The sequence below is a fragment of the Trichosurus vulpecula genome, chromosome 1 (assembly GCF_011100635.1).
Source record: "Trichosurus vulpecula isolate mTriVul1 chromosome 1, mTriVul1.pri, whole genome shotgun sequence".
NCBI classification, from domain to species: Eukaryota; Metazoa; Chordata; class Mammalia; order Diprotodontia; family Phalangeridae; genus Trichosurus; species Trichosurus vulpecula.
This window is the reverse complement of record NC_050573.1, coordinates 466,737,028-466,758,062: the sequence shown is the minus strand read 5'-3', so window position 1 is coordinate 466,758,062 and position 21,035 is coordinate 466,737,028. Positions and strand designations below refer to the sequence as shown.

General features: G+C 35.8%; 1 protein-coding gene across 1 annotated transcript in view; it reads left to right on the top strand.

The window, feature by feature from the left end:
- The window catches only part of MCTP1 (multiple C2 and transmembrane domain containing 1), a 716,792-nt gene that overhangs the window by 501,563 nt on the left and 194,194 nt on the right, over positions 1-21,035 (top strand). Inside the window, exons 14-18 of the mRNA XM_036740827.1 lie at positions 1,463-1,565; positions 3,301-3,403; positions 3,736-3,837; positions 4,280-4,354; positions 6,329-6,448. Coding sequence (XP_036596722.1) covers positions 1,463-1,565; positions 3,301-3,403; positions 3,736-3,837; positions 4,280-4,354; positions 6,329-6,448 — 503 coding nt within the window. The remainder of the gene's footprint in view (positions 1-1,462; positions 1,566-3,300; positions 3,404-3,735; positions 3,838-4,279; positions 4,355-6,328; positions 6,449-21,035) is intronic.

Sequence of the window (21,035 nt, the reverse complement as noted above, 5' to 3'; positions counted from 1 at the left end):
ATAATCCTTAATAAATCACTTTTCTTAGAGTATATGGAGACCACTGAATTAGCAAACATCCTTTCTATATATCAAAATGAGAAAATAAATGAAAGTGGGGTATAAGTTTATACAGCTTCTTTGAAGAATTGTCCCATGGAAGGTAAATATAGCTTTGCACTGTCATGCATTGCTTTTCCTTCAGTAATAATGAATTCATTCCTATTAAAATTTAATTGAAAAGCTTTGATGATATTTAAGCTTTCACAGAAATGTAAACTACTGTGACTGCAATTCACAATGCATTTAAAACAATTATTCTTTATCATTAAAGTTAATAATATGCACATTAACCTCTTATGTAGTCTAAATCAATATTGTAGTTTAGAAGATATGACCTCTGCACAGCTTTGTCTAAATATTGATTTCATTGTCATTTGTATAAGGTATCAAACAAATTACATGCCGTACTAATATCATTAATGCTGCCCCATGGAGTCTTTGAATTTGTGGGTTCTTACAATACATGACATTACATTACAAAAATATTGAAGACATCATGGAACAGAATTGCTGAGTGAGCTAGATTCCAGTCTGGCAGAGTCACTATAGGCAGGCCAGAACTTTCAAACCCTTTGACCTGGGTAGACAGACAAATTTGTTGCTCTTTAACATGCAGATGAGTTGTCTGTCCATGCTTCAGTTCATGTGGGAGGATTTCTCTCCTTTGCAGGGCCTGGTTTACTATCCTGTAGCATAACTAGTACAATAAGAGAACAGAGTTAAAACAATCCTTAGACAAGTCTCTCTCTCTCTCTCTCTCTCTCTCTCTCTCTCTCTCTGTCTCTCTCTCTCTCTCTCTGTCTCTCTCCTTAGCTCCCTCCCTACTTCCCTCCCTCCTTCCTCCCTCCCTCTCTCCCTTCCTCCCTATATATACATATGTGTGTGTACATACATATATATACACACATATATACACATGTGTGTGTATATATATATATATATATATATATATATATATATATAAAATCAGCATGTAGCACTGCAGTTTTCTCCTAATAAATTTGTTTAGGAATTCCCACTTCATTACTAATTGATCAAACGAATTTAAAACTTTATACATGAGAGTAAAATACTTTTCAAATGGTCATGATAGAAATAATAAATAGAGATTTAGCAGTGGACAAAGAATCTCCTTTTCCCTCTATATTGGTATATGTGTTATTATTTTGTAAAAAAAAATCTAAATTAAAAGGCTAATTTGTTCTCCATTACTGCTCAGTTTCTAAATTTCCAAGAAATCAGAATGATTGTTCTGGTCATCCAGTGATATCTGAACAACAAAATAAAAGTAGCGTTGACTTTTTGTTCCTTAAAAACTCTTTTCATGGGAGAGAAGCAGTAACTATAGATCTTCATTATGTCAACTGAGGTCAGTCTTACACTAATGCTTTTCATCTGAAATCCCAATCTCTCCTTGCAGGTAAAAGTGACCCGTTTTGCGTGGTAGAACTGAACAATGATAGATTACTGACCCACACAGTCTACAAAAATCTCAATCCTGAATGGAACAAAGTCTTTACGTTGTAAGTTTTCCTACTCTTTTAAATAATTGAGAATATTTGGGGAAATATGGTTTAAAAAGTGGCATTTTCCCTAAAAGTCTTTTTTCATTGGGTCTTCCGTTTTGCTAACTCAACTTCCAAAGACAATAACCAGTATGAAGTCTGTTCCTTCCTCATATGGAAATAGGACAGAGGTTTTCACCGCATGTTGGTGTTAGCAGAAGATTTTTTAAAATAAAAATCAACTGAGTGATTCCCACCCCTTAAACGAATTGCTACTTTCTTTTATCCCTGCTATTGAAATTCCCTCCAGTTGCGTTGACACCAAGGCAAACAAAGCTCTATTTGTTCTAATCAGCAAACAACCCAACCCAGAGTCCAGCTCTGTTTTTAGCGTGTTTCTTCTTAGCATAATAAGAATATTAAGTATTCTTGGTATATTAAGTCCTTGGTCCCCAAATATCCTTTAAGTTAATTTCCCTATTGTTTTAGAGCTTTAAAATTTTTAGAATCAAACCCAGAATACTTTGGATATTCTGTAGCATCTTACAGCTCTACTCTTTTCTTATTGGGGCCTGACTAATGAAGTCTTAAACAAAAGAAAACTCCCTCAACAGTTGTCCTGTTCATGAGGTTTTTGTCATGGTTTCAGTCTGTGTCGATGAAGAAACATGCCAAATTCTTCATTAATCCGTTTTCTTGTATCTCCTCAGAACTCATAACTAAAGCTTCAGCTAGCTGAATGATTGTCTTTAAGGAATTCCACATTTTTATGAGACCAAAGGCTAGCCTGGAAAACAGCACTTTTAAGATGGTTGTGGAGAGCGTTTGTCTCTGGCATGCATAATTGTATGAATTGGTTTGATTATTATCAGATCCATTAATTGATTGTGCCCTGATAAAGCCTCTTCTCGCATGTGGTTGTGATTTTTCTCTAATGAATATATTCATTTTTGTTTTCCCTTAATTCATGTTTTCTTGGTAAGCAGTTTGATCAAAGAATAAGTGCTGTCAACAATTTGGTTTTATTTTTCCAAAAACAAAAATATGAGGAGCTCACACAGTCTCTTACAACATATGTCATCTGCAGAGCATAATGGAACAGTACTTAGTTTCTAAATCCCAGGACAGTATCATAGCTGTACAGACTCTATTTTTTTGCTTCCTGCTTTTGCAGGAAGCGTTTCCTGTTTTATATTGAATTTAAGTTTCCAGTTTGAAAAAGATGTTTAGCCGCAAAGGAATCTCTAGTATTAAGAGCAATCATTTTGTCATTTAAGTATACTGTAAAATTTACAGGCATTATATTTGTTTTACAAGCAAATTCATTTTAGAAGCTAGCAAACTTAGTGGAGTTTGTGCCCCAAAAGTTGAGTGTAGGAAGGAGGAATACAGGCAGAGGAAGAAATAGGACATAGAGGAAGCAGTGGAGAGAATTGATCTTTCCTGTGTATCTGTGTCATTTAATGATGATTTTTTAAAAAATAACTTACTCTGATCATAGATCAGGTTGATAACTTGAGAAAATATTTCTGTGTTGGATTCTTAAAGATGGCGAAAGAGACTCACAAATTGCAGTCTATTCAGATGCATTATGGGAGATTCTGATTTACACTGTGTCTCCTCTCCCTCTTCCTCTGTATACACAGAGACATATAAAACCAGTGGGGGACAGCTGACTTTTCAGAACCCCTTTTTGTCCTTGTTAACCACTAACGAAGGCATTTTTTCCTGCATATGTTTATTTTCAATATAGCAATATTAAAGATATCCACTCAGTCCTTGAAGTGACGGTTTACGATGAAGACCGAGACCGAAGTGCTGACTTCCTGGGCAAAGTTGCAATACCGTTGCTGACTGTAAGTCTCATCTACCTGACACCCTGCTCTGTGATTGCTTTTGCTCAAGGAAAAAAAAAAAAAACCTCAGCCCTGTGTCTGTCATTTCTCAACCAAGGTCTGTAATAAGAACACTAAAAATTTTAACATACTCAGTTCACGGCCATGTTGAATCCCATGATAGTTAATTTTTCCTGACAGACTTGATCCTGGTAATGAACAGGTACTTGTCAGAATTGCCACAGTTGTTTTGGGTTCTCTGTCAGTTTCAGCAGCTGGGGGTCAAAGGTCACCGAGGGAGTGTATTCAGTGGAGACCTCGAGACAGACGGCTGTCATGTCCTTTTCCCGCAGATTCAAAATGGTGAACAGAAAGCCTACGTCTTGAAAAACAAGCAGCTGACAGGGCCAACAAAGGGGGTCATCTATCTTGAAATAGATGTGATTTTTAATGCTGTAAGTCTTAACTTTGGCTTTTTTGTACTGCTAAAGAGTTCAGTTTCATGAAAGCTTTTGTTCCTGATTTGTAGAGAATTTCTGTCATTCTTCATTTTCTCTAAACCTTGATGTATACTGGAGAATACTTCTCTGCCTCTGCATGGCACACCCACTATTACTATGCAGCCGCTCTGGGTGCTGCTGCTGCCACCGCCGCCGCCGCTGCTGCTGCTGCTGCTGCTGCTGCTGCTGCCTTTGCTGCTACAGCAGCAACAGCCCCTGATGCTGCTTATGTAAGAGATTGAAGCTCATGCATGGGGAACTTTTAGACATTTATATTTTATGAGCATGGCAGCCAGGACTTTGGAATTTGGGGAATTATGGCAAATGGAACTATGTGTAACAAGTAAACATTAGTAACAGAGAAATCCATAACATAGACACATATTTTGATATATAGGTGAAAGCCAGCATCCGAACATTAATTCCCAAAGAGCAGAAGTACATTGAAGAGGAAAACAGACTCTCTAAACAGGTAAAAAACAAAACAAATAGATAAACAAATAAAAAGATTAAACCCTCTGGGGAAACCTGATCTAATCAGAAAAACCTTTACATAACTATTTCAAATAAACTTTGGAATTGGGGAAAAATATATTTAGATCATCTACTTATATGAAAATGTTGATGGTCCTTTAGAAAAATCCAAGGGAAAACCAGTGGGAGGTGGAAATGGGGGAGAGGTAATATAGATCCTGATATGTGTTCAGATGTTGTAGGGGGGAAAACGATTATTTTCACATAAAACGCATTTTTTGGTTTCCATGAAATATGTAAATGAACATATCCCATATTGAGTTCATATGTATGTACAATCCATCCACAGGTGCAATGCAGGTGTATGTAAATTGCACCTAGTAAAAGTTTTTTTCTTTTTAAACCTGATGAGTGACGACTCCATCTTTTAATGAGCAAGAAGGTTGTCATCTTCCGGTTAATCAGGTTTTAACTGTGATGTCACTTTAAAAGCAAATGCATTAGAATCTTCAGCTAAGGCCACTAACTACAATAAATATGATTTTTCATCAGATGAAGAAAATGCTTGTCATTTTAAATTACTTATTTTACTAAATTAAGATGAAGAAAAAAGTGCAATTACATCCCATTTGAAAAATGTTTGCTTCCAAATGAATTCTTTTTAGTTTGCTGTAAAATTTTGCTAGGTCTATTTTTTTGTTTTGTTATAATGATAATTTAAAAAAAATGTTTCTATGCTTTTCAACATTTTCAAACCTTTTGGGTGCCAGGAATCCAGTCAGTTTGAGTGATAATAAACTCCCATACTCTGATAGGATTTGAAGCTTAAAAATAATGGATTAATTATAAATGCAGTGTCATTTCATTTTAGAACTTACATGCTGCATTTCTCCACAGTTATAGCAAAACCAGTTCTTAGAGGGTCTATCAGTAGGGACAGGCAAAAAAAAATAGCCCTAAATGTTCTATTTAATCTAGAAAATGAGCCCCTTCTTAAAACCTGTTAATTCACAAACTGAAATAAACACACACACACACACACACACACACACACACACACACACACACACACACACACACACACGGATCTGTTTGTAAAGGTTGATCACAGTAAATTTTACCTAGCTACTTCTAGTCTTAACCTATCAGATTGACATTAGAATATACTTTAATTTAGCAAAAAAGGCACTTAAATAATTAACCTGCAGAGCTAAACTGAATGATTGATGTGGCTCTGTCATTATAAATATTGCCAATGATTCAGCAAGCCGTACTTCTCACGATTGTATTTTATGACAGTATTAAAATCAAACTGAAAGAAGATGATTCACTTCCCTACGTAATGGTTTGGGGGAGAAGATGTTCCTTTAGACAAGAATATCTCTTACCCTAATTTTTCAACTCATACTGAGAAAATCACCTTATAATTTATACTGGTTAGGTTTGTAATGACCAGAATGGTAAATCAGAGGATATATGGAGAAATAAAGAGAAAAAACCATTCAAATCTAGAGGTGCAAAATGGTAGGTAGGTATGTTGGAGTTATAATCTGCAAATTATTGCATTAGGTCCTCAAAGAGAAACCTCAAAAAAGTACATTTCACTGTGCAATCTCTTAATGATTACATAGAAATCTTAGAACTTATTTCATATTTTTAAATATGTGTTTCTACTTTTTTATAACAAATAGTACTTTAGTAGAGAATTTCACTTCTGGAAGATGATTTGACCCTTTTCATCTTCTAACATTCAAATAAGAATTTTAAGAATATTTGATTATTGTTAGAATTCTGTGTAACAATTTCAAAAAAAACTTGCTTTTTGCATCTTTTCTTTTGCCATGTAAGCTATACCACTTGACATGGCCTTGTAAGTTGACTCACTCATCCCATTCATATATTTAAGCAAAATGAGCTGCAAGATTAGGTTGAAGCCTGGTTAATTCTGACACTGTTTCCATCTTCTTCACAGCTGCTACTCAGAAACTTTATCCGGATGAAGCGCTGTGTCATGGTGCTGGTAAATGCTGCCTACTACATTAACAGTTGCTTCGATTGGGATTCACCCCCAAGGAGTCTCGCTGCTTTCGTGGTATGATCACCCTGGACTGCTTTCCGTGGTTATTCACTGAATTCAGCTATAATAGCTACATGGTCCTGTGACCATACTTACAGTCATGTCAGTGTTGCCATTTTAAAATGCCTATCTCTAAGACTTAGCTGGGAGATTTGCTCTGGGCCAGAACCTGATGGATTGTGTAATATCTGAGCCCAAAAATGCTTATCCCTCCTGCCCCCCAACTCAAAAATCCAGAAATAAGACATCTTAGCAACTTTTCATTATCTCGGTGACAAAGTAAAAAAAAAGAAAGATAAACTATCCATATTGCCTAGTTCCAGTTTGCTATAGCATAGCTAAGAGAAGCCCTTGGTACTAAGATTTTTAATAAACCTGACAATCTATGCTTTGATTTTATTTCTTTCTATTATTTGCCTTTTAAAAAGAGTATAATACCACTGGGAATGCTATTTTTATGATTTGAAAAAATGTGAATCAATGGGAAATTGATGTGACCTATTTAAGAGAAATGTTATTATTTCTGAGGTGTCAGGTTGTTATTTTTTTAAAACAGCAAGGGAGAATGTAATAGATCAGAATGGCTCCCCTAAAAGTGTCCATCCTATAGCGGTTTTTTACTTCAATTACTTAAAAAGAGCTGATGAAAACTGTCAGAGAGCCAGAGAATCCCTTATCCAGGATGCCTGCCCCCTGCCTCAAGTGGGACTTGGGAGGAATGTTCTTTGTGTTTATTCACGATTTGTGAGCCAGGCAGATTTTGAAGTTTAAATGTATCGCTCCTTTTTAAAATCCCTAAATTACATTTTCATGTTGGTGATGATATAAATGAAAGTTCATCTATGTTCTTGAGTCCTTGATTTGGTAGACTATGGTGTGATTAGAGTTGTCTTCAAAAATTTCTCTAATTGTAGTAACAAATGCACATTTTAGTATTGCCATTCAAATTAACGTGAGCACATCTTTTTAGTACTTTGTAATCTGTTCCCCAGTCTTTGAATAGAACTTTCATTAATGTCTATGCCCTTGGAACAAAGGGTATCTCTCTTTGTGTTGCAAGTTACCAGAAAGTGAGTTTGCCTGTTTCCCATTGACATATTTCTGCCGCCATAAGGAAAGCTACTGCTGTCACCATGAAGTTTTAACATAGCAGATTCTGTGGGAGCTAAAATAGTTTAATCTAACAAACAAGCATGGTGTTGTTACTTTCTGCAGAGGCTTTTCCATAGTAGCATTGCACTAGCCAAGTTGGTGAGAGTTGGAGGAGATGAAATCCTAGCTGGTTTGCCTCTTTGCTAGGTGGGGTGGGTGGTAATTTGAGAAATGGAGAATGAGCTTCTTTTTGTTTATTACTTGCCATCATCACCCATGGTTCTCCTGGAGACCTGTAACACATGAGCAAAAATCAGGCTACAAAATTATGACTTCCATCTTTGATTCACTCCTTGGGAGAGAGAACCACAGACTGCTTATGAACTAGGAAAACATAAACAACTACGACTAAGCCATTTGTTTAGCAATAAATTAGGTAATTCTGAATACTCTGATTTCTCAAGTGAGCATTATATTGCTTCATACATAAGCTATGCAACTGGCTCCCAGAGTTCTCTCAGATAATGTGAGTTCAAAATAGCAGCCAGATTTCTAAATTCTCATTAAGACCCTGAATGCAGAACCATGTAAGGGACTCCCAGGAGACTGTGAAGACACCCTTAAGGTGTTGTTTCTTAACTGATCTCATTGGAAGATAATCAGATCTCACTTTTTTTAATAAGCATAACAAGAACCCATTTCTGAGTCTTTTCCATGCAAGCCCAAACTTTAGAATGTAGCCCCATATCCTGAAGAAGGGGAAAATAAAATTACCAGGGTATGGTGGAAAGGTTGCTGAATTTGGGATCAAAATATTTGGATTCAAATCTTGCCTGTACTACTTACTGCTTTTGTGGCCTTGGGCAAGTCACTTACATTTTCAAATCCTCAGTTCCTCTTCTATGAAATGAGAGAGGGTGGGACTAGATTATCACTGAGGCCCCTTCCAAATCAAAATCTAGGATCTTATGAAAATTTGTATCTTAATGCCCAAATAACTATCACAAAGACCCTCCTCTAAAGTCAAGAATTTAGACCCTTATTCATCCAGTAATTTATTGAATCTTATTTATCATGAGCTCTTAAGACATTTATTTGGTCATCTGGCTTCCCAGAGAAGAGCAGATTCCAAGGCAACGAATAAGAGGAAGATCGAGTGAGGTCATCATGATGACAATGGGAAAATTGAAAGCTGGCAGTGAGGCAGGGAACAGAAAAAAAACAAAAATAAAAAACAGACTGATCACAATGATGATTTTGAGTAATTAAGAAAGATTAAATTATGTTCAATATCATCTGTTTTTAGAAGGTGGCAGAATGTATCTTACATTTTAGAAAGAAAAGATTTCCACAAAAATAGATATTGATGTCCATCTAGAGATATTGTTTGATGATAAGCCTACAGTTTATTATCAAACAATTAATACATCATAACTTATAACTTGGTGTTTCCATTCAAAAAGATGTTTTCAATGGCCTGTCAATCAGATATTTTTAAGACCATCAGGTTGAAATCTGACAACACAAGCTGTTGTTGGACTCAGGAATCGGGTTTTTTTTCCTTCTTAAAAGAATTGTTTTATGTTATAAATTCTGTAACGATTCAGCAAAAGAAACTAGCCCTTCCAGGTCATTTAAAAAATAATCTTGTTATTAGTAAGTAATGTGAATAAGTAAAAATGAAAATTTTTAAACCTTTGTAACCAGGGCCTTAAAAAAAAAGCAAAAAGGTATTTGACCCTGAACAGAAGCTGCTTTCCATTAGAAGAAGTCGATGAGTAGTATACCATTTTTAAAAGGACACATTGTTCCCATCTTTTCCTTTAGTTGCATTGTAAGTCTATTATAATAGTGCTGATTCCATTTGGGCCACTTTTCCAAAAGTATTGCTGTTGCCTCTCAGAACACATTTATACTATTATAGTCACTGGTCTGGGGCCCAAAGATCAATGAGTTTCCCTTAGAAATGTATCCAACTTCCATATACTTTTAATTTTCCCTTTCCAAATGAAAACAAAATGGAAAAATGCTGTCATGTGCCCCAATTGGATTAAGTGAAAATATGAAGAAATGTAAGATTAGGAAAACTGCAGCTTCTTTGGCACTACCTGTACTGTAGAGGATAATCAATGTGAACTAATAGTCTCTGTGTTACAGGTTAGGCAGGGTGGGATGCAATGAGTAAAATACAGCATAGCCCTTTGCCATGGATTTCCTTGTTTTTTGCAGGCTGTGGATCAGGTTTTTGTACCATTTTGAGATTTTTTTAAAAAACGTGTTAATATTGTTCTTAATCATCAAAAATCATACCACCAAAGTAATACAGTGCAGGAGAGAGAGAGAGCGTGCGCTCTTCTTTTGGACTAGCCTATCGTAGCTGTTGAAATATCTCCTAAATTGGGCCTAATTTTCATCAGGCTCTTGACCAGACATTTGTGTTCTTGTGGATGTCAGTGGGTGCAACATGGAAAAAAAATACATAGTCTCTCTCTTTCCAGGACTGTCATCTCTCACTGTAATGAGCACAGAAATATAATTGGACAACTGAGCTATCAGTAAAAGGACACACTTCAGTGTGCGTCAAAGAATTATTTTACAGGACAAACTTTAATCTTTAAATGTGATTGTAGATAATTTGTGGTACCATCTGTCCATTTGGAATTGTTTTAGCCTTTTCCGTCGTTATACAGTAAGTGCCGCTGTGTTTAACATTAACATTTGATATTTTACACATTTAATTTCTGTTCTGCTGTGTGGTCCTTGGGGAACAGAGCTCTAGTGCTACACGAGAGAGACAAAGTATTGATCAGTTAACATTTCAGCTACATTTATGTATGTCGCAAAATTAATGAAAATGCCAGACAAAAATGTCAGAGTGCACAAAAAGGTAGAATTTAAATTTGGTAGTTTAATGAAAAGTTTAAGCTGTGCATTATCAAAAATGTCCTTTTGCCTTTAAAGTATAATTCGTGAGAGAATAACTACATGGAGACACATATTTTACTTAGAGGAACAATGAACTTGAATTATGAAGGAATGCCTAATCTTCAAGTATCTTGTGTTCCAAAACTGCCTTTATAAAGCACTCTAATTGCCTGATGGGTATTTAACTGTTACTCATAAAATAAATTTGTTTTCTTTCTCATTTGGAGGACAGTTGCTATCAACCTTCTTTTCCCAGAGAGCATCAAAGACAGGTTTTGTGAGCCAACATGTCTCCCTTTCCCTATTCTTTTCCTGCTGTCCACATGCTTCTTTTGTGTAGAAAGACAGACTTGTTTTTTCCCTCTGCTATGATTAAAAGAGTTAGACCACTGCGTTTCATCAACCTCTTCCCTCCAGGTTGTATTAATGGTCCATCTTGCCTTCGGTTTCATGCCACTTTCATTCATTCCATGTTTTCAAGAAAGCAAATGCATACTAACACAACGGATCCTGTGAGGGAATGGCTACTCACAGAAGAATTCCATTAGCCAACAAGAGGAAGATGGAAAATGAGGTGTGCAGATGACATGATATGGTTTAATATGGGAAATAGCAGTTATTGGAGAGAATGGAAGGCAAAAGATGATGTGAAGCTTTAGTGATGGATAGCTATTCACATAGTGTTCTGCACACAGTAGGCAAATAGTGATTTCTGAATAAATAAATTAATAACCAGGAATTAGGAGAAGCCTTAGGTGTCATTCTATAGGCATCACTGCAGGATTTTAAGATTTTTGAATAACATTTATGTTCAAGGTCTGATTTGGGGAGTGTAACTTTAGAAGGAATATAAATGTAGAAAACACGTGCATGTCTGTAACATGTCTTTATCCCTTGGCTTTCTTATTGAGTAAGAATGAGTAAGATGTGGGGATGGTCTGAAGAAATTGAAGGTCAGTTTGAGTTTTCATTGTAAATTTCTATTTTTTACATTAAGGGACCTATCAATAGCTTTAAATCACACCAGCAAAAAAATATAGTTCACACTTGTGGCAGCTTGTAAGCAGCTTTCTGGTTTTTATAAAAAGTGTTATTTTAGTTATTATTTTTATTTTATGGTTCTGGCAGAAAAGGTGAAAATGTTCAAAATTATATTTTCTCACTTTTTTATACAAATGCTGATAAAGAAGGACACCAAGAACCATATGCCCAACCAATGCTAAAGCCGAGCTGCGTTGAATTTTCCTCTCTTTATGCTTTGGGCCTTTTCCCTGTCATCACTCCCCTCCCTAAAAGAAAAAAAAACTTATTAATTTCCACTATAATACTTTCTTTTCTACCAGTTCATATTCTTCTCTGGAATAAATTTTTAGTTTACTTAAAAACAAAACCAACCATTATTTTCTTAAAAGAAATACCATTTCGATTCAACTGCCAAGTTGCCAATATACATGGAATTCATTATTTACAAATGTGTTAGGATGACGATGGTGGTGGTGGTGATGATAATGAGGATAAAGTTTGCAAAGTATTTTGTTATATATTATCTCATTTGAACCTCACAACAACCCTAAGAAGGTTGCTGGTGGTACTATTACTATGTCTTTTTTATACTTTAGGGAACTGAGGCTGAGAGTGGTTAGGTGACTTGACTAGCATCACGTAGCTAGTAAGTATCTGATGCTGGTTTTGAACTCAGACCTTCCTGACTCCGAGCCATGTATTCTATGTGTTGTGCCGTAGTGTTTGGTTAAGAAGGCACATCCCACCTAACAGCGTTAGATCATATATATCTAGATATGGCAGGGATCTCTTTGACATGATCTAATACAATTCCTTCATTTTAAAAATGAGTAAACAGACCAAGAGAGGTTAAATGACTTACCCAATGTCACACAAGGTAGTAAGTGACTGAGGTGAGATTTGAACCTAAGGCTTCTGACTTCAGCCCTAATATGCTTCCCATCGTTCCACTCTCCTTTAATATCATTAATTCATATTTTGAAAGACCCATGATGTCTAATGCTGATGGTAAAAAAATGACTCATGAGTAACCATAACTAAAAAATTAATCAGCTGGTGGCCAGTCTTCTGTTGATGAGCCTTTTTATATGTATTTAGGCTAAACTTTGGGTGACAGACACCGTACATCACTGAGATAGTGAAGACTTTTCAGCTTGATGGGACCTGCGCATATTTGCAGTTTGCTTTTATAGCCTTCCAAGAACTCAGGGTCATCTCTATGTCATGATGAGGCATTGAAGTAGAAAACTTAAGTGTCTAATTGGTTCAAGTAAAAAATAATGCAAGGGAAAACAACATTACGAAGGGAAGTTAGTTCCATAAAAACAAGTTATAAATATTGTGAATGAGTAGTTAGTTAGGCAGGTTTTAAATAGGGTTTTGTGGCTTTAACACAAGATTTAGTTAAGATGTGTTAACTGTTTGACATTTAAAAGATTTCTGTTTCCCCAATGAGGCATGTTAGCAACTCATCTGCCACTTTAAGACTTAGAAAATTTTCTGTTCATGGTCACATAGTGTATCTTCTGACTCTAGGGTCATCCATTCAGTACACTGGGCTGAGTCTCCTCGATAGGTGACTTGTATATAATTTACCAAGTTTTGAACTCAGGCTTTAATTGTTTTTAAATTATAAATAACAGCATTTTCCGTAGCACGCACGCGTTTGAAATAAATCTGTAAAGGACCGTCAGGTCCCTGGCATGGGTGGGGGGAGGGAGAAGGTTGGTAAAATGATCTCAAAAGCTCAGCTATGCAAAGATCGTCTATGAACAGGTCACGTTCTCTTCCCCATGTGTTCTCCCTTGGCAGTACAGTCAGGGCTGAAGCCTCATAATCTGTCAAGTCTTCAAGCTAAGAGATAATAGATAAAGATCAGCTGTTCCTTTCCCTCAAAATCTTGGCTTTCTGGCCAATACGAGGACAGGTCACATTCCCTTATGCCAGTGCCTGAGTTTCTTAGCCAGAGGAGAAACAGAAATTCACAGAACAATCCCAGACTTTGGTGGTAGAACTTCTCATAAAAAAAGTTCTTCTTATATACGTATACTACTTATGGTATCACACAGCAAGGTGGCGCAGTAGATAGAGCACTGGGACAGAAGTCAGGAAGACAAGAGTTCAAATCCAATTCAAATCTTAGACACTTACTAACTGTGTGACCTTGGGCAAGCCACTTAGCCTCTGTTTGTCTCAGTTTCCTCAACTGCAAAATGGGGATAATAATAGCACCTACCTCCCAGGGTTGTTGTGAGGATCAAATAAGGTAATATTTGTAAAGTGCTTAGCACAGTGCCTGGCACATAATAGGCACTATATAAATGCTAGCCGTCATCATCATCATCATCATCATTGTCGTCGTCATCGTCATCATCATCATCATATTGTTGCTGTTATGATTGTTAATTTTAAAGATAAATTGTTTTTAAATCTTTAATTTAATTAATCTTTTAATTGTTAATTTTAAAGATAAAGTAGCTGTGATTGTACTTCATGTGATAAGTCAACTTCCAAAAGGCTTTTTATCTTCTCAAAAGCAAAAGTAAAAAGAGAATGAGAGAATTTTAGTTAATTCACAGTAAATAATGATCTCGAATCACAGATACAGGAAATGATGCATGGAAGTTATCAATTGTGGTTCTATGTGGAAAGCTAATCAGGACATTTGTTATAGAAGATGAGAGCACCAGATATTGAAGTTAGATCAAGAATTGGGTACGCAGACTGTTAGTCTTCCCCTAAGGTAAATGTATAAACACTGACTACATGTCACATATATATCTTTCCTCTGATAGCAGAATACTAACACTCAGAAAATGAAGTATCTATAAGTCAGTAGCAAAAGTAAATTTGGAAAGCTTGAAGAGTGGCCGCCTTTCACAGTTAAGCCAAGCAAGGACAGACTGAAAGGGGAAAGAGAAGGTTAGAGAATTTAAAAAGAAGCGCGGGAAGGCAGAAAGTATACCAGGATGTAAATAGAAACTTGGACCCAAATGAAGTATGGCAGAGCTTCAAAGGCATCCTGGCATAATAGACAGAAACTAGGCTTCTGAGTCAGAAAGACCTAGGTTTAGGACCCACCTCTGGGTGGCCCTTCTATTGGCAATATATGTGCGTGTATGTGTGTGTATATATGTATACATATATATATACACATATATATGTGTATATGTATATATATACATACATATACATATATATGCATATATACACACACACATACATACACATATAAACATTATACATAATGAAATGTATATATGTGTGTACTTAATAAAATGTATGTATATGTGTATACATGGGTATGTATGCGTGTATATATGTATATCCATATATACACATATATAGACATATACACAAAATGTGTGTGTGTAGGATGGTGGCTTAACCTCTCAGTGTCCCAAGCAACTCCCTATGACTACGAGTTGAAAAGCTGTTACTGGTCTACATTGGCAGGGGGAGTTTCCTCTCTGGGTATACCTCATACCAATGGATTCCCTGGTCCAGTGCATTTAGTGCATATTAAGAAAAGAAGGATGGCTTTCTTAAAGATTTCATTCTTTAATTGAGTTTTTGGTTTGACCCTTGGTGTGCTTTAATTTTAAGTTGCCTACATATGCTTCCATGTTGTTGCACATGTTCTTAATAATGAAGTCTGGTTTTATTTTTCTATACTTTGCATACAATGCAAATTAAAGCCATAAGTAATCATGCTGAATAATGATCTAATATTGCCTTATCCAAAATAATCAAGTACATATTGAGCTCAGTTCTTCAACAGGAAAAAAAGGCCTCTGAGGATTTTAAAGGGAGTGGGAGTGAACAAGGAATGCTTTCTCCCCTATGGGTGTGTTCCAAGTGTGTGTTGTTGTGCCCTAATGAAGTGAAAGAATTGGGCTAGATGTTATTCCTTGCCTCTTTCATAAAACCATCACCATCAAGGGTCTAATAGAATTTCTCCTTATAAAGTGATGCACTTGAAAATAGATAATGTTTACATTCGTTAAGTGAATGCTTTCATGTCAGAAATGCACACACATACTTCATTAAGCTTTGCTAACCTTTCAGTCTTAGTTGGAAGAACAGAGATAAAAGGATCTTGAGGTGTTTCGAGGTCAGTAGAGGAAGAAGTAGAATCCATTTCAAAGGATGAAAACAATTTCATAGATAGTTACTGAAATACCAGAAGCCTGTTCTGCTCCCTTCCAGTTCAACTTCAAGACTATGAAAGAAGATATTCATGACCCTCGTGACCATCACCATTATAATTTACCCATAGTATACCAGATACATAAAAACATAGCATATTACATGACAGTTATCCCTTCCACATTTTGGGAATTAGAGGCACGGTGCCCCCGTATCTGGAAAATCCATGTAAATTTTTTGCCTCTCCTTTTGTAGCAGAGAAGAATTATTATGAATTATTATGGCATTATAAGATAAAATATGTTTGTATTATACAATACTATACATATATTTTATGCATTTCTGAGCTTCTAAACTTACTCTGTGTCATTGGCTGGCCAGTGATACACAGGTAGCTGCCTTGCATCTGACCATAGCCTGTTTCCCTCCTAGGTCCTTATTTACAATTTTATTGTCTTCTGGTCTAAGTAAGGTAATGATTGGTATAACTGATAGCAAATATCTTTTCATCTATTTTCTGCTAGTAAGTGTGGACACTAAATAATATCAGAAATCAGTGATACCCACAGCTATTTAGAGAAATTATTTTGATTTTAATTAAAGATGATAGATCACTTTGGTAAATAGCCCCTTAGTAATGCATAAATGACTCCATTGAGAACATATTCTAATTGGTCTGTGGTGTTAGACAGTAAATAGTAAAGTTACTTCAAATGTTTAAGGAGGTCCTCATCATTTAATTCATTACTGCACAAGCTCTGGTTTCTGAGTTCATTTTTGATCAGGTTGAAAGAAAAGCCAAAGCGTGGTAAAATCAACGTGAGACTTATATTTTTCCCTATCCTTATAATATAAATGAAGGCTCTTTGATTACAAAAGTACTGTATTCTGCATTACTCTCATCCAGGAAAGTAGAACTTCACATCTTCACTTGTGTTCCTGAGAACCTTGGCTCAAACTTTTCTCTTTCCTTCATTTTCAGTTCCTGTGGATCTTAGAGGTCTAAGCCTGAGAGTTTAGCCACAGTGCTAAGTGACAAAACTTTTTTAAAGTGCGTAGTTAAAATGAAATGTCTAAGAAACAAACCCCAGCTTAGAAACAGGTTGTCTTCCAAAATTTTCTTGGAACTCAGAATGCTTTTTGCCATGTTGTGTTGTCCTGGCCTACAAAACCCCATGGTTTACAGGAAGGGGAATTTGTGGAATGGGGGAAAGATGAAGACAATGTTCTAGCAGAGAAGCTTCTGTAGCTAGGGTCACTAGTGCATAGTTAGGGGCAAAGAGACTCCAGGAGTGGGGAAGGATGAGGACTTGCATAAAAGCAGTGAGCGGTATAGCAGCAGAGGAGATGGTTGTCAATATCTGTGTAATTGGATTATTCACAAGTCCAGACTACCTGTACTCCAATCCTATTATGTTAAGAGTCAAATCAGTGGTTTGATAATGTCTTATAGGCATCTTAAATAAGTCCTTTCCCAATATTTGTTGACCAGAGTACCTATAATAAAGGGTTACAGTGGGAGGGCTGAAATTGCTTACTAGACATAATAAATTCATGTTCATTTTGGTACCAGGAATTTAAGCAGCAGCTATGTACTTGTTTTTTATCACCTTTTTTGATAGTTGGGAGGGAGACACACTGCTTTTCTTAAGATACAAGGTGCAAAAATAAGTCATTTGTTTTAACAAATAATAAAAGAGTGTGGACTATCTCACATTAAAGTATCTTTAAGAAAAGAGCAAAAAAAAAGTCCTTTTGACCTCAGAGTAACACTTTTGGTTTTTACACAGACACAAAAATGAAGAGTCTTTAAGAATACATCTAGGTTTCCTGTGTGCCTGATTTCAAAAGCATATTTTCACTGAGCTTATGAAATAGTGTGAATCAGCTGTGTTGATCCATATTGATTTAATGACAACTGTAGCAAACCTATATACCCCCCAAATCTCCAAAGTGCGTATAAGGCCCAGTGTTTAGAGAAACTAGGTAACAGGGCTTCACTATTTATTACTACTCATTTTTACATTAAAATCATATAGATAAAGGTAGTTATTGTATGAATTTGAAGAATGCCACAATAAAATTATTGTACCCTTTTGCAAATTAGCAAAGAATTTGATAATGAATCGAGTTACCATTGGAATGTGAAAATGTTATAGAATAATAGTGCAATCTACTAAATAGATTGGTCTTTACAAAATCATCTCTATAAAATGCTTTGAAATTCTTAAGTAGATGGATAGATATGTAAATAGTTTAAGCTTTTATTAGCAATGAATAAGCAAAGAGGCAATAATGAAGAAACAGTTATATCTTTCTTACTGCTAGGCACTATTTCAAAATTCAGTCAATATTGCAGAATCTCTATAAAATTAATATAATTGTTTGGCAGTTTTTGTAATGGATATGATGACATAGAAGAAGCCACAAACCTACTTTTAATCAGTTCGTGTTGGTTTATGGTTATTCTCCATAATAATCTAGGAAATGTGATTTTTATAATGCCTAGATTCCATTTCTAATTGACTAGAATGTTTGACTCCCTTTTAAAGAACTCTAGGAAATAAATTATAAACTGAATAAAATAGCTATCTCTATTTGTCTGCATTTGAATCTATGATTAGAACGAACGACAGAGAGTAAATTCAGGCTATCTTGATTGAAATGTATTTCAGTTGCCATTAACAGATCTTCCTCCCCTGTCATCATCCACACTCAATAAACCTACATCGACTGACTGACTATGATGACTCCAGAGGTAAAACTTTAAGTTAAAACTGTAATACTGTAACAAAAAACCCCACCATAGTATCAGACACAGCTGAGCATAAATGCAGTATTATCAGGCACAATAAAAGGGTGAATATGGGATACATTTATGCCCTCTTCTACTAGGAGATTCACACTCATTATTTTCATCATCTTAATGAGATCGGTATGGGAACATTTCTCTCCCTCTTGGCTCATGGGAAAGAGGTACTCTACCATTTTTCCTTCTACTCTTTTTAAGAAAATATTAGTAGTAGTAGTACTGAATTAGTCTCATTCTCAGAAACTTTAACTGGTTATGGTGAATAATCCCAGAGTGTAGCTTAGAAAAGTTTGGGGTCTTTGAATTAGAGGCAGTACTATTTTTCCTTTTTTCCTCATCTCCCTCTTCTCCCTTCTCTCCCCTCCCTCCTCCCTCCTTTATGACTTAACCTCTGTGATATTATGGAAGGAGTTTCCTCGGAGAAGGGAGTATAGATATCTTCTCCATATGAGAGAGGTGGTTACCTGTAACTACTATCTTTCTTCCCACTGGGTCCATTTCCTAATTATTTCAGCACTCAGTCTGACTAAGCCCAGTCAGAGGGAACTGAATGCCAATCAATGCATGTCTCCCAGCCAGCCATAGACAGGGCCTTGAACAGAGGTGGGGTGGGCAAGGGACCAACTCCTGATACATCTTATCCACAGACGTCAAGCCCCCTATTCAGATCTGTCAAGTAACAGACATCATTTCTAATTAAGTTGCTAGGAGAGATATTTTTATCATGTTTTAAAATAAACTAATTCCCTTAACAGCTATTGTGGACAGTGAAACAAAAAATTATGGTAGTGTTATTTAAACAGCCTTAGAACTATTAATTATTAATTTATATTTTGGCCATCACAAATATACATATGTATGCATACATACGTAGTAAAATGCACTAATGCTAAACAACATACATATATACACACTCTCCCCTTAAAGAAACTGTTGTGCTAAAAGATTTCCCTTTAATGTGATTGAAGAATTTAAAGAAAGGCATTTTTAATATTTGCTGCCCCCTTAATTATTACTTGCTTAATGCACCACTGTTAGCACAGGGATTATGAGTTAATAAAAATGTCATAGTAGTAGTGTATGAAACACGATATAATTTTCCCCAGATAATGATTAACAGCATAAGGCTATATTAACAACACTCTTAGTACTCAATCCCTAAATGCCTTTGATTTTCATCTTTTAGAAAGTAACTTTGTATCAGAAATCTAAGGTGGTAGAATATTTAAAGGACTTAGCTTAAAAAGTTAATTAATGCAACTTTGTTAGGTTTTTTTGAGTATTATGTTACTGTGAAAAACTATTCTATTTTCAAATCAATCTGAATGTATTTGTAAAGGGTGATTATTAATATTCACCAAAGCAACTTCATTGAGACTCATAAAGAGCTTATTTATATCATCATAATGTATTTGTCAGAGCGGTTGGAAAATAAAATTAATAAGCCATTAGATCATTATTACGTAATTGCTTTGTTCACTTAGAAAAAGGGTTTCTTTTTCTTTCTTTCTCTTTTTAAAAAAAATAACGTCTCTGGCTTTGTTCTGTAGCTGCAGCAGGCTGTTAGTATGTATCTTTATACCATCAGAATGAATGAGATATATCTGTATAAATTATTGATTCACTTGAGCCTCCTTCAGTAATTCAGAGCTGAAAACTCTGGCAGCTTATCTAATAGAATGATATAACTAGCAGACTGAAGTTACCTACCACAGCAACAATTGCCCGTTGGGGGGTCAAATGCCCTCTTGCCTTTCTACCTGAACACCTGCAAATTGAGCTGTAGCCCATTCAGAATTTTAAGAACAGGCTCATTGTCACAGGAAGTAGAGTTTGTTTCTTGGAGAAAATTATGCCAGTTCTAGTTCTGAATGAAAGACAAGGCTTTTATTACTCCAGGGATATTAGGCCTGACTGCCTTTTTGAGAAAACAAATTTGCTGTAACTTTATCTGTAATTTAGCCCTGAATGGGTACAAATAGGCTCCACATTGTATGGAAGGGAAAGGAGAAAATAAGGGGTTTGTTAAACCCATATGAGGGATGTGTAATCATTATATTTCCGAGAGAGGTCTTATCGGAGTTGCAGGTTATAAGGGGAAATATTTGGGTTACAGCCTTAGCATCAAACACCTGTTTTGAATTTTAGCTTAAAGTGGCATTAGGAAAGAAGGTTTTTGTTTAATACTGCAGATAATGGAATCACACATACCCACAAAGCTGGTATTTAGGTTTGACTTTGACTTAGCGCCTGGCCAACCAGAAACTTCAGAAGTGAAACTTTATTGGGATCTTCCCTCATGAGACTTGTGCCTGGCTACCGTATTTTATTTGTTTCTTTCATTATAGAAGGAAATGAGATCCAGGGGTTTTCTTCATCTATCTTTTCCACATATGGGGGTTGGGGGAGGACATCTAATGAAGCATTCCCTTATGGATCTGACTCATGTTTTGCAACATTTTGAGTGTGGGATGGAGGTTTGGGTGGATAGCCAAGTGATATGATGCTTAAACTGATAGACTGCCTCCTCACACAATTACATTTCTTGGGACTAATGGATGTCCAAATAATACAAATGAAAGTCATCATGCAAGTTGGTCA